Source organism: Styela clava, chromosome 9 (assembly GCF_964204865.1).
Source record: "Styela clava chromosome 9, kaStyClav1.hap1.2, whole genome shotgun sequence".
Classification (NCBI taxonomy): Eukaryota; Metazoa; Chordata; class Ascidiacea; order Stolidobranchia; family Styelidae; genus Styela; species Styela clava.
This window is the reverse complement of record NC_135258.1, coordinates 16,911,731-16,923,545: the sequence shown is the minus strand read 5'-3', so window position 1 is coordinate 16,923,545 and position 11,815 is coordinate 16,911,731. Positions and strand designations below refer to the sequence as shown.

At 32.9% G+C, this 11,815-nt stretch overlaps 1 protein-coding gene across 1 annotated transcript; it reads left to right on the top strand.

Annotated features, from left to right (window-relative positions):
* The first annotated feature begins 1,374 nt into the window (after positions 1-1,374).
* LOC120339160 (uncharacterized) lies at positions 1,375-10,849 on the top strand. Its single transcript, XM_039407239.2, has 21 exons — positions 1,375-1,462; positions 1,604-1,735; positions 2,194-2,313; positions 2,389-2,563; positions 2,910-2,986; positions 3,152-3,262; positions 3,387-3,413; positions 3,550-3,585; positions 3,660-3,748; positions 4,065-4,191; positions 4,301-4,459; positions 4,980-5,093; positions 5,751-5,871; positions 6,185-6,368; positions 6,749-6,908; positions 7,204-7,363; positions 7,481-7,695; positions 8,197-8,366; positions 8,919-9,066; positions 9,484-9,605; positions 9,873-10,849. The coding sequence occupies exons 1-21, from the start codon at positions 1,402-1,404 to the stop codon at positions 10,044-10,046; spliced, it is 2,682 nt and encodes an 893-aa protein (XP_039263173.2). The 5' UTR covers positions 1,375-1,401; the 3' UTR covers positions 10,047-10,849.
* The last annotated feature ends 966 nt before the right edge of the window (positions 10,850-11,815 follow it).

Here is an 11,815-nt window from a genome sequence, read left to right as displayed (position 1 = left end):
AGCAATTTGTTGACTCGATGATGCATCAGCTTCTGTAATACGATCATGCCAAACAATTTATGCCATGGGGCATTCTGATAAAATCATTCACAAGTTTACTGGTGTCGTTTTAATTTATTACTGTTTTGAATATGAATGGTGGATTTAATTTTCTAACAACTTTTAGCGTGTTCATATTAAAAGCTTGACTTCGGTGTGTAAACAAATAGACTTTATAGAAGATCCTGTGGGTGAGGTGTAGCTGTAATTATATTTTATTCATATCAATTAGTATACATACCTTTCCAGTCAAAATATGACTTGGAATAAAGGTATCCTGTAGTATATGTACCAGGTTAGGGTTAGGCCATAATTGTATTCCGATTTTGCTTATTTTAGTTCTATTACGAGTTCGGGGACTGTCTGTGTCAGCCAATTAAATACCCCCCTGCCCATAGGTTTCAGTCCTTTTACACAACTTGATGTAAAATAGGCGAACCAAATTAAATACCTCCATATTGGTATACACATATTTTTGCAGCGCCGAAATAAACATTTATATTATAGATATTTGCTGATTGCAATTCACTTGACATCCGGACGAATTTATTGTGAAAATAAGATTTATTTGTGGTACCGAGCATATAGCCTACTTCATTTAATTTAAATCTAAATTATTGCGGTTTAGCAATTTTCATTAGAGGAGAAATAGTAAAAAAGTCAACTAAAATTCAACTAATATACTCATTATATGAATTCTAAAATATAAATTTCATGTATGGTAAATACTTACAAATCGCTATAATATGTATCATTTCTAAATTTTCTGACTTTGTGCCGATGCTGAAATGACCAACTTTTAAATAAAACTGGGTTTATTGGTAGGTTTTTTTGCAATTATAAATCTAATGAAACTATTAGATTATACAAAAAGAAAATTTTGAAATGTATAGAGTCCAGTTCAAAACATTACGTTATTAAAGTAGTTTTTAATCATATATATATATTAATCATATTTAATTATTGTGGGGATTCGAATTCGAATGATGTAGTCGTGTGTTGACAGGTTTGGATTGAACAGAAGTTTTACTATTGGCAGTATTTCTCAACTTGGCGATAAAATGTTTGGAATGATATCTAAGTTTGTGCAGCTAAAATAATTGTGATTGGATGGTTGGCGAAATAATCAGTATTTTTATGTTTAACATAGCATAAGCTTTCAGGGCTATCGTGTGTTTTTATAATGAAATCGTTGGTTATTCGACGACCCATATATGGTGAGCTCAGTTGAAAACTACAATATCCAGGCGAGCCCACTTTCGTTAAGTTGCGATAGTTTTTGACAAGATATATAATAAACGTTTTATTGAATTCTTTTTTTTTAAATGTTTCCGTAGTTGTTTTATATTACATTGATAAGGTATGAAAACACTAACTGCGGCCATCTTGCTGGCGATATGTACCCCGACGTTCGCTGTTGAAGGTAAGTATATAAGCATATGTATTGTAGCTTGAAAGATATTAAAAATAACATTCTTTTGTAAAATAAATTTTGTGCGAAATACTCAAACTATAATAGATAAGGAATGGATACCAATATATAGCTTACTTTCAATTTCACTAGACCCGTGTAAGGATAATGGTGGCTGTGACCCAGAACATGGATTGTGTTGGAGAACTGGCGAAACTACGTCATATTGCACATGCAAAGCTGGTTTCAAGCAAGTAGAAGTGAATGGAACCCATGCTTGTGTTGGTGAGAATTTATACTATTTATGTGAGAAAAACCACGAACATTCAGGTCGAGGTTCTGATTTTTTATCATAAAAGTTAAAACGAAACCAGAATCAGACGACATTGATATCAATAAACGTATAATATTGTACATAATAAACAAGAGAGCAACTCAACTCACCAATATATGATCACAAAATCCTTTCTCGGTAAATGACAGTTCTCTCGAAGGTCACCTCGAACTTGAATCCACACGATGGCGCCATATTTTGAGAGGTATCAAAATTTAGGGATTAAAAAATGATTCCCAGAGAGCTCATAGAAAATTATAAAAGTTTTAGTACTTACCGGGCAATACCCTTTTCTAGGACATCGAAAAAGGTAACAGTGATTGGTAAAATGGTTCAAGATTTTGACTAAACATCAACAATTTATCAAAACATTCCATATGACTTCTTGTTCAATAATATCATATTTTAGATATAAATGAATGCTTCGAGGCAGGAGCATGTGATGAAAACTCCCTGTGTGAAAATGAACTAGGTACCTACTCATGCAGATGTAGATGCGGATATACAAGGGGGTACACAGGACATTGCCGTGAGTACCATTTATTGATAATGAGAATGAAACAGTGTGAGGGAGAAAAAATTCATATTGCTCTTTGTAATTTAGTTGACGCTGCTAAAATCACGGGAATTTGTATGATGCCGCCAAGATGTTATCATGAATTTTACTGGCTTCGTACATGGTGGTGGGATATTCCCTTCAAAATCAAATACGGAAAACAAGAATATTTTCCTGATCTTGACTCTGAGCAAATAAGAGTGAATCCTGCAGTAAAAACGAAGTAAAAATTATTGAATACTATTCATAACTTTTATTATCAATTAGTACGTTCTTTTTTATATTTTACAGCTGTTCCTATTAAATGACGAATATTGATAATTAATTATTATAAATTGTGACTTATTGAAATTTATTAAACATCGCGTTTTCTTTGTTCTGTCATACTTTCTGAACCCGAGTTAATTGAAATAATTAGATCACAAGGCCATCGCGCAGACAAAATCCTACTTATCAGTAAGTGAGTATATTTATAAACATTTTTTGGAGTTACGCAGATTAGATGTTACCTTCCATCAGCAATGCTTCCGCCAATTTAATACTAATTAACGTATCATTTTCTGTGACAGGGGTATATGCAAATGTGAAAGCGGATTTTCTCTCAATACATGTGGTTATTGCGAAGATATTGACGAATGTCAAGAAGGTGAAATAATGAAGTTACTAAATTAATCAAGATGTGGAAGATTTCTTTGTGTTTTACTTTTTGAAGATAAAGATAATAATATAGTTTTACATAACAATATCAGTATCTTATATTATATTATACAACAACATAAATATTAAGAAAAGCATTTCAAATTACGCACAGATAATAACATTTGTGAAGGAGAAGAATCTGTTTGTGTAAATACGGAAGGAAGTTACTACTGTGATTGTAAACCAGGATATATTATGGGACCATGCGGAATTAAATGCTACGGTAAGTTGACAACGTATTTCAAAGTTTCGGCTAGGAAAATAAAAATTCTGGATAAGATTTCAATTTGTAAAATCTATCAAATTATTCGTATATGTTCTTATAATTATTTATTTTGTATTTTTAGCAACCAATGAGCCCATACCGGTGATGTGTAAGTACAATTTTTTGTCAAAGTACAAAGTCAGGTAGTTTCATTAAAAAGTTACAAACATGGTATATTTAGTGTGTATCGTCTATTTTTGTATCAAAATAGTAGTTATTGCATTATTTTTTATTTCTATTTTAAGGTGAAAATGTGGATCTCAGAAGTCTTGCTCACTCGGGTAATCATTTCTTGCAAATAACGATTCAATTGCTTTGATTTTGGCAAATTATCTTTTTGTATTACTTTTTCCAGAGGTTGAGGCCGCAAATGCTTCGTTTATTCGTCCGATTGTATTAAGAAACTTCGGAAGATGTAAAAGAAAGATCAGAGTCGGTGCAACCGTGAGTTTCTTAAAAAATTAAAAACACTTTATTGTATAGACTATAGATGGATATTGTATTTTTATTCAAAATGTCATCATTTTGCCTGTATTAATTTAATGATACAGGAATACTTCGGCGTAATCTGATATTTGTATTTTTGGAATAATATTGGCCAGAGATTTTTGCTTATGGGATTATATAATTATTAGTTCTATAAATAACAAAAACGTTTATACACAGCAGTTACTACCACAAAAGTTTTTACAATTATGAGACCCCTAAGAAACGAGATGGTGAATATAAATAACTGCCAACTAATAAAAAAATAATTTAGTCCGAACAAGAACTTGACTTAGATCGCGACGGTGTAATCGACATCAGATTAAGTTGGACTTGCGTTGATAAAAGTTTAGACGGATCATCCAGCAGAAGTATATTGACGTCATACAGTGAAGAAGAAGGTTAGTTTGTGATATTTATATCTTGCGTATTATTATATTATTATTAGGTATGGTCAAATGAATCTTGTAATATAAAAGTACACCAATACTGCTACATAATTTATTTTAGCAAAGTGGGGTCCGTGGTCATGCTGGACAGTGTGTAAAGCAACGTGCTGGGGAGGCCTTCAGACCAGAGTAAGAAAATGTTTACATGGACGACCAGGTTTAAAAGGATGTGCGGGAGAAGGATCTCAGAAACGAGATTGCTATTTCGGACGTAAATGTAGTGAGTTTCTTATATATATAATTATATATATGGAGTATTGGCTATATATATACTGATTTGATATCAATTACTCACGGTACTGCGTCTAAAACTTGAACGTGTCTTAGATCTGGCGTTGTCATGAACCGAAGCATGGTGGTCGCATCACAGTATAAACCAAAAGTAATTGTATCAAACGCTCAACATTGTCGCGTATAACATTGTCGTTCAATCGCATTGTTTCTGAGATAACTCAAAATGACTTGAATGATAATTCAGGTTGACAAAATGGAACCTCACTTTTATTCATTTTAGTGGATAATTGTCTTATTGTTCGTGTAGTATTTATAAGTTCGTTTTGAAAAATACGATAGATAGTTTGTGATAACATCTAAAACGGGTCCCACGCCACCCCGTTCCATTTTTTACGCAATAGCAAAGCATATCAACATGAGTCTTTGATAGGCTACTCTTACGTACGTTAATGGTATTTTAATGATGTTTATTGAATCTCGTTACTAACAATCATTCATTGATATAGATTTTAGGATACGTAAAAATGTGAGAAGTCTGACTGAAGAAGAAATAAAAGATTTAATACAAGCAATGAGAAACTTCAAGAGAGATTCAACAGCTAATGGATTTCATAGTTCAGGTGTGGATACGTTTATTACTATGTACCACACTCAATAGTCTTTAAGAATTGCTATCCTATTGCGACATCTAATTTTGGAGGAAAATATAGATTATGACCTGGTAATCCTTGGTGTCGAGTGACGCACTTCCAGTACCATATGATACAGTGCATTGACTTTATTACAAAAATATGCAATATCTAGGAAAGATAAGTGTGAAACACGATAAGGATAAAAGTGCACGCAGACCGGTAGATTTAGGGCGCAAAAAGGATCGACAACATGTAATGCGAGACCAAATATAAATATTGAATTATAAAAACGAAACATAACACCTTGTTCGCCCTCAAACCCTGCATCCTTAGCATAATTGATTGTAGTAAGTCTTTTTCTGGAATGTTAAAAAGATTGTAGACTGTTTGTATCTCTAAAGTCTCAACGAAAGTGTTATACAATGTGAACGAAATCTTTTGTGAATATTAATTTGAAATTTAAGTGAACGTAGATCGTACTATAAATCAATAAAGTATTTTCATTGGGATTTATGCAATGGAAATTGCATGGTTATCACAGAAATTTTGTATGCCTTTTTATCTTTAATCGTATCGTTATCTTAAATGTGTACACAAATTATCAAAGACATTCATAATATTCTCCATAACCTATGTTTTATATAGCGTCAATGCATTCCTGGCCAAACGTTTGCAACGGAAAGCCATGTCGACCAACTGGAGGAAAAATGGATTTTCTGGCATGGCAACGACTTTTCTTGCTGCAGATGGAACTAGGACTAAACAAGTAAAGTAGACAAAAGCTATCATCAAATTTTACGCTATTCATCTCAATACCCCAATATGTTACACAGACCAAGTTAATTTGACTGCTAAAGAATGACTATCGACTCTTGAAATAGCACTAAGAGTATTAATCGTTTACAAACATGCCTGAAAATATGTCTGAGTGAAAAATGTCACCTTAAATGCAAATTTTTACGTCATCGTTGACTTATTGTAGATCGTTAAAAGAAGGAAGTCGATGTTTGATGACGCATCTATCGACGTGGGTTGCATATTTATTTTATTATGCTCACACAAAAATAATATTGTATCAGATACCTCAAAGATAAAACACTCGGAATACCGTACTGGAACTGGCTTGATGACGATGGAAACATTCCGGACATATTATGGAATAAGAAGATGCACAAAAGAATCAATCCATTCATTAATATGACTGTAATATTGAACGATAAAGAACCAAGAAAAACAATTAAACGCAGTAAAAAGATCTTTTCTGTGAGATATTATTGAATCTCTTAAAACCAACGTAATGATGGGTGGATAATTCGGACGATTCCAAAAAACAAAACTCATACATTTTCTATTTAAGTAATTATGCTCACACTAGTCTAGAATATGTTCCAAATAACTATTTCTTTTTTATTTGGGGGGAGGGGGGGGGGATAAGAAACTTAACTGCAGATCTTACCAGCTTGAAATGTTTTACAAACCAATTAAGTGCCTACGTACCTTATACATCTTGTGGCTCACTTCTTACACACACGTAGGTGACAAGTGAAAAAAGTGGTAAAATGAACGACAGATTTCTGACAGACAGTTGTTCTCCATTACAATATTTATGTTTTATATATTTATTTTATTTTATATAATATCAGCCTGCTATAGAACTGGCACGTGCAATGTGGGATAATGTAACGAGACATTTGGCAAAACCACATATCATGAGGGAATTTTCGAAATCTCTGGAAAACATAATGGAAATTGTCTATTTAGCTGCTTGTGAAGAATGGTCGGATAATTGCGAAATTTCTTTGGGTAGGTTCTGACGAAGTACAAAATAGATTGAAATTTCGTGTTTCGTTATTTTGAATGCTTAAAAAAAGAATTGTTTTGTATTTGGACGACATAAATCAACAAAGATACCTGAATGAGTAAAAATTAATATTCAGAGTTTGTTTAGACTATTTATGTGTGTTACAAAATACTGTTTTTTGTCAGTTTGATGTTAACCTGTCTACCAACGCAGTCGATAGGACTAATTAACGTTCACAACCTATGTTTTTCAAATTATACAATTATGTAGTTTTAACACCGGTTGCTTATTTTATAGCAAACCTCAAGTTTTCGGCATTTGATCCACTTTACATGTTCATCCACTCCAACGCAGATAGACTGTGGGCAATAGCACAGAAAAAGATGGAGGAATCAGGCTCCACAACATGGTCCTCACAAACTGCACTGGATGCTTTAGATAAAGAAGGGTATTTCGGGTAAAACAACGAGTGTGTTACACCCTATTACATAGTATATATAGTAGTATAAACGCTTAAACAATTATTATATAAAAATACCAAACAAAATCAATTTTCATTTTCGTTTTAACTCAGGAGAAAGCTAGCTCCATTTGCAAACGAAAGTGTAAGTGGACACAAGTTATTGCAATCGATCAACAGTCTTCGTGATTCTTACTATTATCAAAAATTAATGGGAGTAAAGTATGATGATTTGAGCAACGATGGATTTCCAACCGACGAAGATGACCAATTTGACGAAGTTGGTGGAAAAGCTTTACGAACAGGAGGAGAAGAACGTCTATTCATTGGTTAGTTAGTCTACTGTCTTAGAAAAACATATAATATATACGCTCATATATTAAAACAATTAACTTTGTTCCAACACTGCAAAAATTTAACGAGAAGTAACTCCAGAACTCAGCAATCTGAGAAAACCGTTACTTCAAATTCCCGTTCGTTTATGGCCTGGCTTTCTGCACGTAGACAATTAATACTATCACGTTTCGTTACTTTGATCCTTAATCATCAGAGATCATTGATTTTATGGACTGAATTCACATGCAAATATAAGTGAGCGATCTGAGAATAAAACACAAACCCTAGTAGCGATAGACTGAAGTTTACGAACGACTGTCGCTAATCGGGATGACGCGAGAATCGGCTCGCAGAATATCGACGTGGTGACGCTAATTTCACAAATTCACGAAATCGGTTGACATGACAGTACCCTGAAAGACCACAAAAATGTCAAAATCAAACACTTTCAGAATCATTTCTAAGTAAAGAAGTACCCCATATTCGCATTTCAGGTCACTACTTCAAGAACGTCAGGAAGAACGTTTACATCAATTACTACTTAGGTGACGATGAAACACCCTGTCGTGACCGTAAAGTGGAAGGAAAAGTTGGCAGCACAGTTTTGCTGTCAACAGATATTGTTTACAAAAATACTATTCCTACTCTTCTTCCAGTAGAAACGGTAATTATATATTTTTAGTATTGGGATCAGGAGAAAAAAATGCAACGTAACTAAATGACAGAACGCAATGTAACAAAATACTGTTTATCTTATAATATTCAAATTTTAATGATAAATAGTTTTCGTGATTGAGTGAAATCCGTATATAAATTAACATTTTTTTGTCGCGGAAAGTATTGACCAATAATTTTCAATATGCTATCGTCTTGTTTAAACCTTGTTGTTGTAAAAAATATCGATTTATCCCGCAAATGATAGATCAATCAATTTCACATTTATAGAGGGCTACTTCAAATTTGAAGTCGCAAAAGGCTAACACCCAATAGAGCCCCATATTTCACCCAAAACTTCGTCGTTTTAGTTAAATTCGCGAGAACCTGTTTTTCATTCCGCGTGAACGTCTTCGTCCAAGAACGGCTTTAAATGAGGGTGATTTCATTCCAAGTTAGGGTCTCTGACTTAGTTATTTGGCCCCCTGCTTTTTAATATACTAAAGCAGTGATTTCTTAGGTATAACTAGCGTTAAATAACAATATTTATATTGCTATTAAGGTCGTACGAAGTCGTTTATCAGAAGATTTTAATGTCAAAGCCTGTTACACGTATGAAGCCAACTGTACTGAAATGTGTCGAGAAGCTCGTGGTATCAATGTTATGACGATGCCTGATCCCATGTTGATATATCACGTAAAAGACCATCGTAAGTCGCGTTTTTATAAAGGACTACTGATACCAATTGAAGTCATCTGGGGTAGTCGGCGTTAGTATGACTGCGAATCATATTATCACTTAAATAGTTATATCAAACACGTACTGGCGACAGTTATTTACTTCGCCTAAAGCATAACTTTATTTACTTTGCGAAAGTTCTGTACTGTATGATTTATTACGGTGGTTATAGATTACTTTGCCGAAAGGGCCAGTGACATGAATCCGACAGATTACAATCTTGATCGTAATGAAGCGAAATTCAATATCACATATATGCCTAGTAACATTTATATAACATTTGATCATATCACTAAACAAGTAAAAAATGAATAGGCCTACTCATAATACACCTAAATTTGAATCGTAGCTCTCTTGCTTTAATTCAAGTTTTAAAATTTGATTGCAGCAATTGATATATACAAATTCAACTGGTCAAATGGTAGAAGAATGGCTAACTGGCTGATCAACTTAGAAGCAGGATCACATTGGATTTATTTTTATGGTGACAGAGCAAGAAATATAGTGCAGGTTTGTGTATTCCAGCGCATATCCAAAATATACTCAAACTATGGGTTTCCGATTCATTGCTGGCATGTTTGTATACATACCCCCTCTTCCATCGATTTAATGACCACTAAGAAAACACACCGAAATGTAAATGTATATACTATATAGAATCGATTATTTGACAAGTTTGTCGCTAACTCCAATCATCGCAATTCATTTTCATTGTTAACAATTCAGTTTATTCAAAATCATTGCAACATATCGACTTTTTTAGTGCTTGTTTTATAGGTACCAACCGTATCGGAATGGATTTCCTGCAATAGAAAACGCGGAAGGCCAGTAGCTTGTGGTAGGCAAAAAGGAAATGTGTGCATGCTTCCTGTCGGCATATATTTTCTTATAGATGGAGATGAGGACCATTGCCGAAACGGCCTGAAAACAGTCGTGGTGACAAGAAAATGATTGACACGTCATTAAAAAAACAGCACACTAAATTCAATTTTCAGTTTATTTGATCACCCCTCGTACTTATACCAATTTTCCATTTGCTATATTTTTGCGGACGTTATTATTAGTCATTTCAGTTATAAATGAATAAAAAAGATAGTAAGTTTGAAGTTTTCAACGTTTTTCTGCTAATACATTTGACTTTTTCAGGTTATAATGAAAAAGTCAAATTCAGTAATATCAACCATATAATATATATTATATATATGAGTGAAGCAATAAAATTCAGCATTCTTCTGAATTTTTTGACTGTTAGATCCATGTTACTTTTGACGTAAGTGATAAAGACAAAGTGATCTAACGTAACTTGGTAAAGTAAGTGAAAAAGAACTGTTAAATATGATTATATAACCGCGGGCGAAATACTAAAAACAGTTTTGATTACGCTATTAATATTATATACTTATTCATATTTTCGATGAAATAACGGGAGAAATATTACGTGATGTCATATTTCGTATTCCGCAATTGTTCTAATAAATATCACGTTCAGAGTTTTTCGAAACCTGTCGTCATAACAGATGGAAATATAAATTTTAACAAAACGATATGTATGTAATATTCCAGAAAATGACATAATCTTGAAATTGTAGAGTGGGCAGTTTCAATAATGATTTTAACAAGAAGTCATGTTATGAACCATATTATACTGATTACATTTCAAAACACATATTTTAACAAGATGAGTCAAATATATATACCCGCTTTTTCTCCGAATTCAAGTGTATTTATTTAATGCAATAAATTGTATCAATGAATCCGTTTCAATCTGATGTTTATAGATCATTGTTTGGGTAATGCACAAAAAAGGGCGCTCCGGAAGTATTCGTACCAAGATGATGCACAGCCTGAACAACCCTAACCTGGTACACATACTATGTTCAGGTTGTGCGCCATCTTGGTACGAATACTTCGGGAACACAAAAAGAGCTTAAATTAAATCAGTAAACTGCATTAACATAGTCAGAAATTTGCATTATCGAAAGATTCATCGTAGGCTACCCCAAAACCGTTGGAACCTGAATGGACGGTATAGGTATAATGGCTGGATTGAAGTTTAAGAACGGAAAAACCGAAACTAAAATAACTGAAGTTTACAACGTATCCCATAATTAAAAAAGTAAAGAATTTTAAACGCTCCAATTTAATTTTTGTAAACACTTCTGTGTTTTCACTTGAGCCATAATTAAAAAAAAACTAAAGACCATGTTTACAAATTAAGGACGTGCAAACGTACATACAAAAATATGCGTCTGTTGGTTCATGGAAATATATCAGTATCAGTATCAATTTATTATATGACATTTTTTTGTTGGAAGTTGGTGTATCGTGACATTCAATCATCATTCATCAGTGAATTCCAATAAATTGCGCAAATGCTTTGGTAATAATAAGTTTAAAATTTATAATTTTCCTTTATTTTTATCAGGTGTTTTTGTGAAAAAACTTTTGCCTAATTTCAAAAATTTCCAGAACGATTTCATATCATTAATCACTATAATCATTACAATAATTGTTACTAATGCTATAAATTATTCAGCTATTAATGTTAATTTCAAAGTATCAATGACAATGTTGTTTCAACAATTTTCCGTATTTCATTATGTTAATGAACCCATAAATTTCTTAATTAGTTTTTACAAGAATAAAAATAAAATTATTTAACACCTCAACTTTGTTTTGATTATACCCAAAACAAAAGTTCCAGTGATCCATGATTCATT

Excerpts from the sequence above, each read along its gene's own strand:
- LOC120339160 (XM_039407239.2), top strand. The coding sequence starts at position 1,402 with ATGAAAACACTAACTGCGGCCATCTTGCTGGCGATATGTACCCCGACG. Across the intron at positions 3,586-3,659 it reads CAGAAGTCTTGCTCACTCGG|AGGTTGAGGCCGCAAATGCT; the intron begins GTAATCATTTCT and ends TACTTTTTCCAG. Across the intron at positions 7,364-7,480 it reads GATAAAGAAGGGTATTTCGG|GAGAAAGCTAGCTCCATTTG; the intron begins GTAAAACAACGA and ends GTTTTAACTCAG.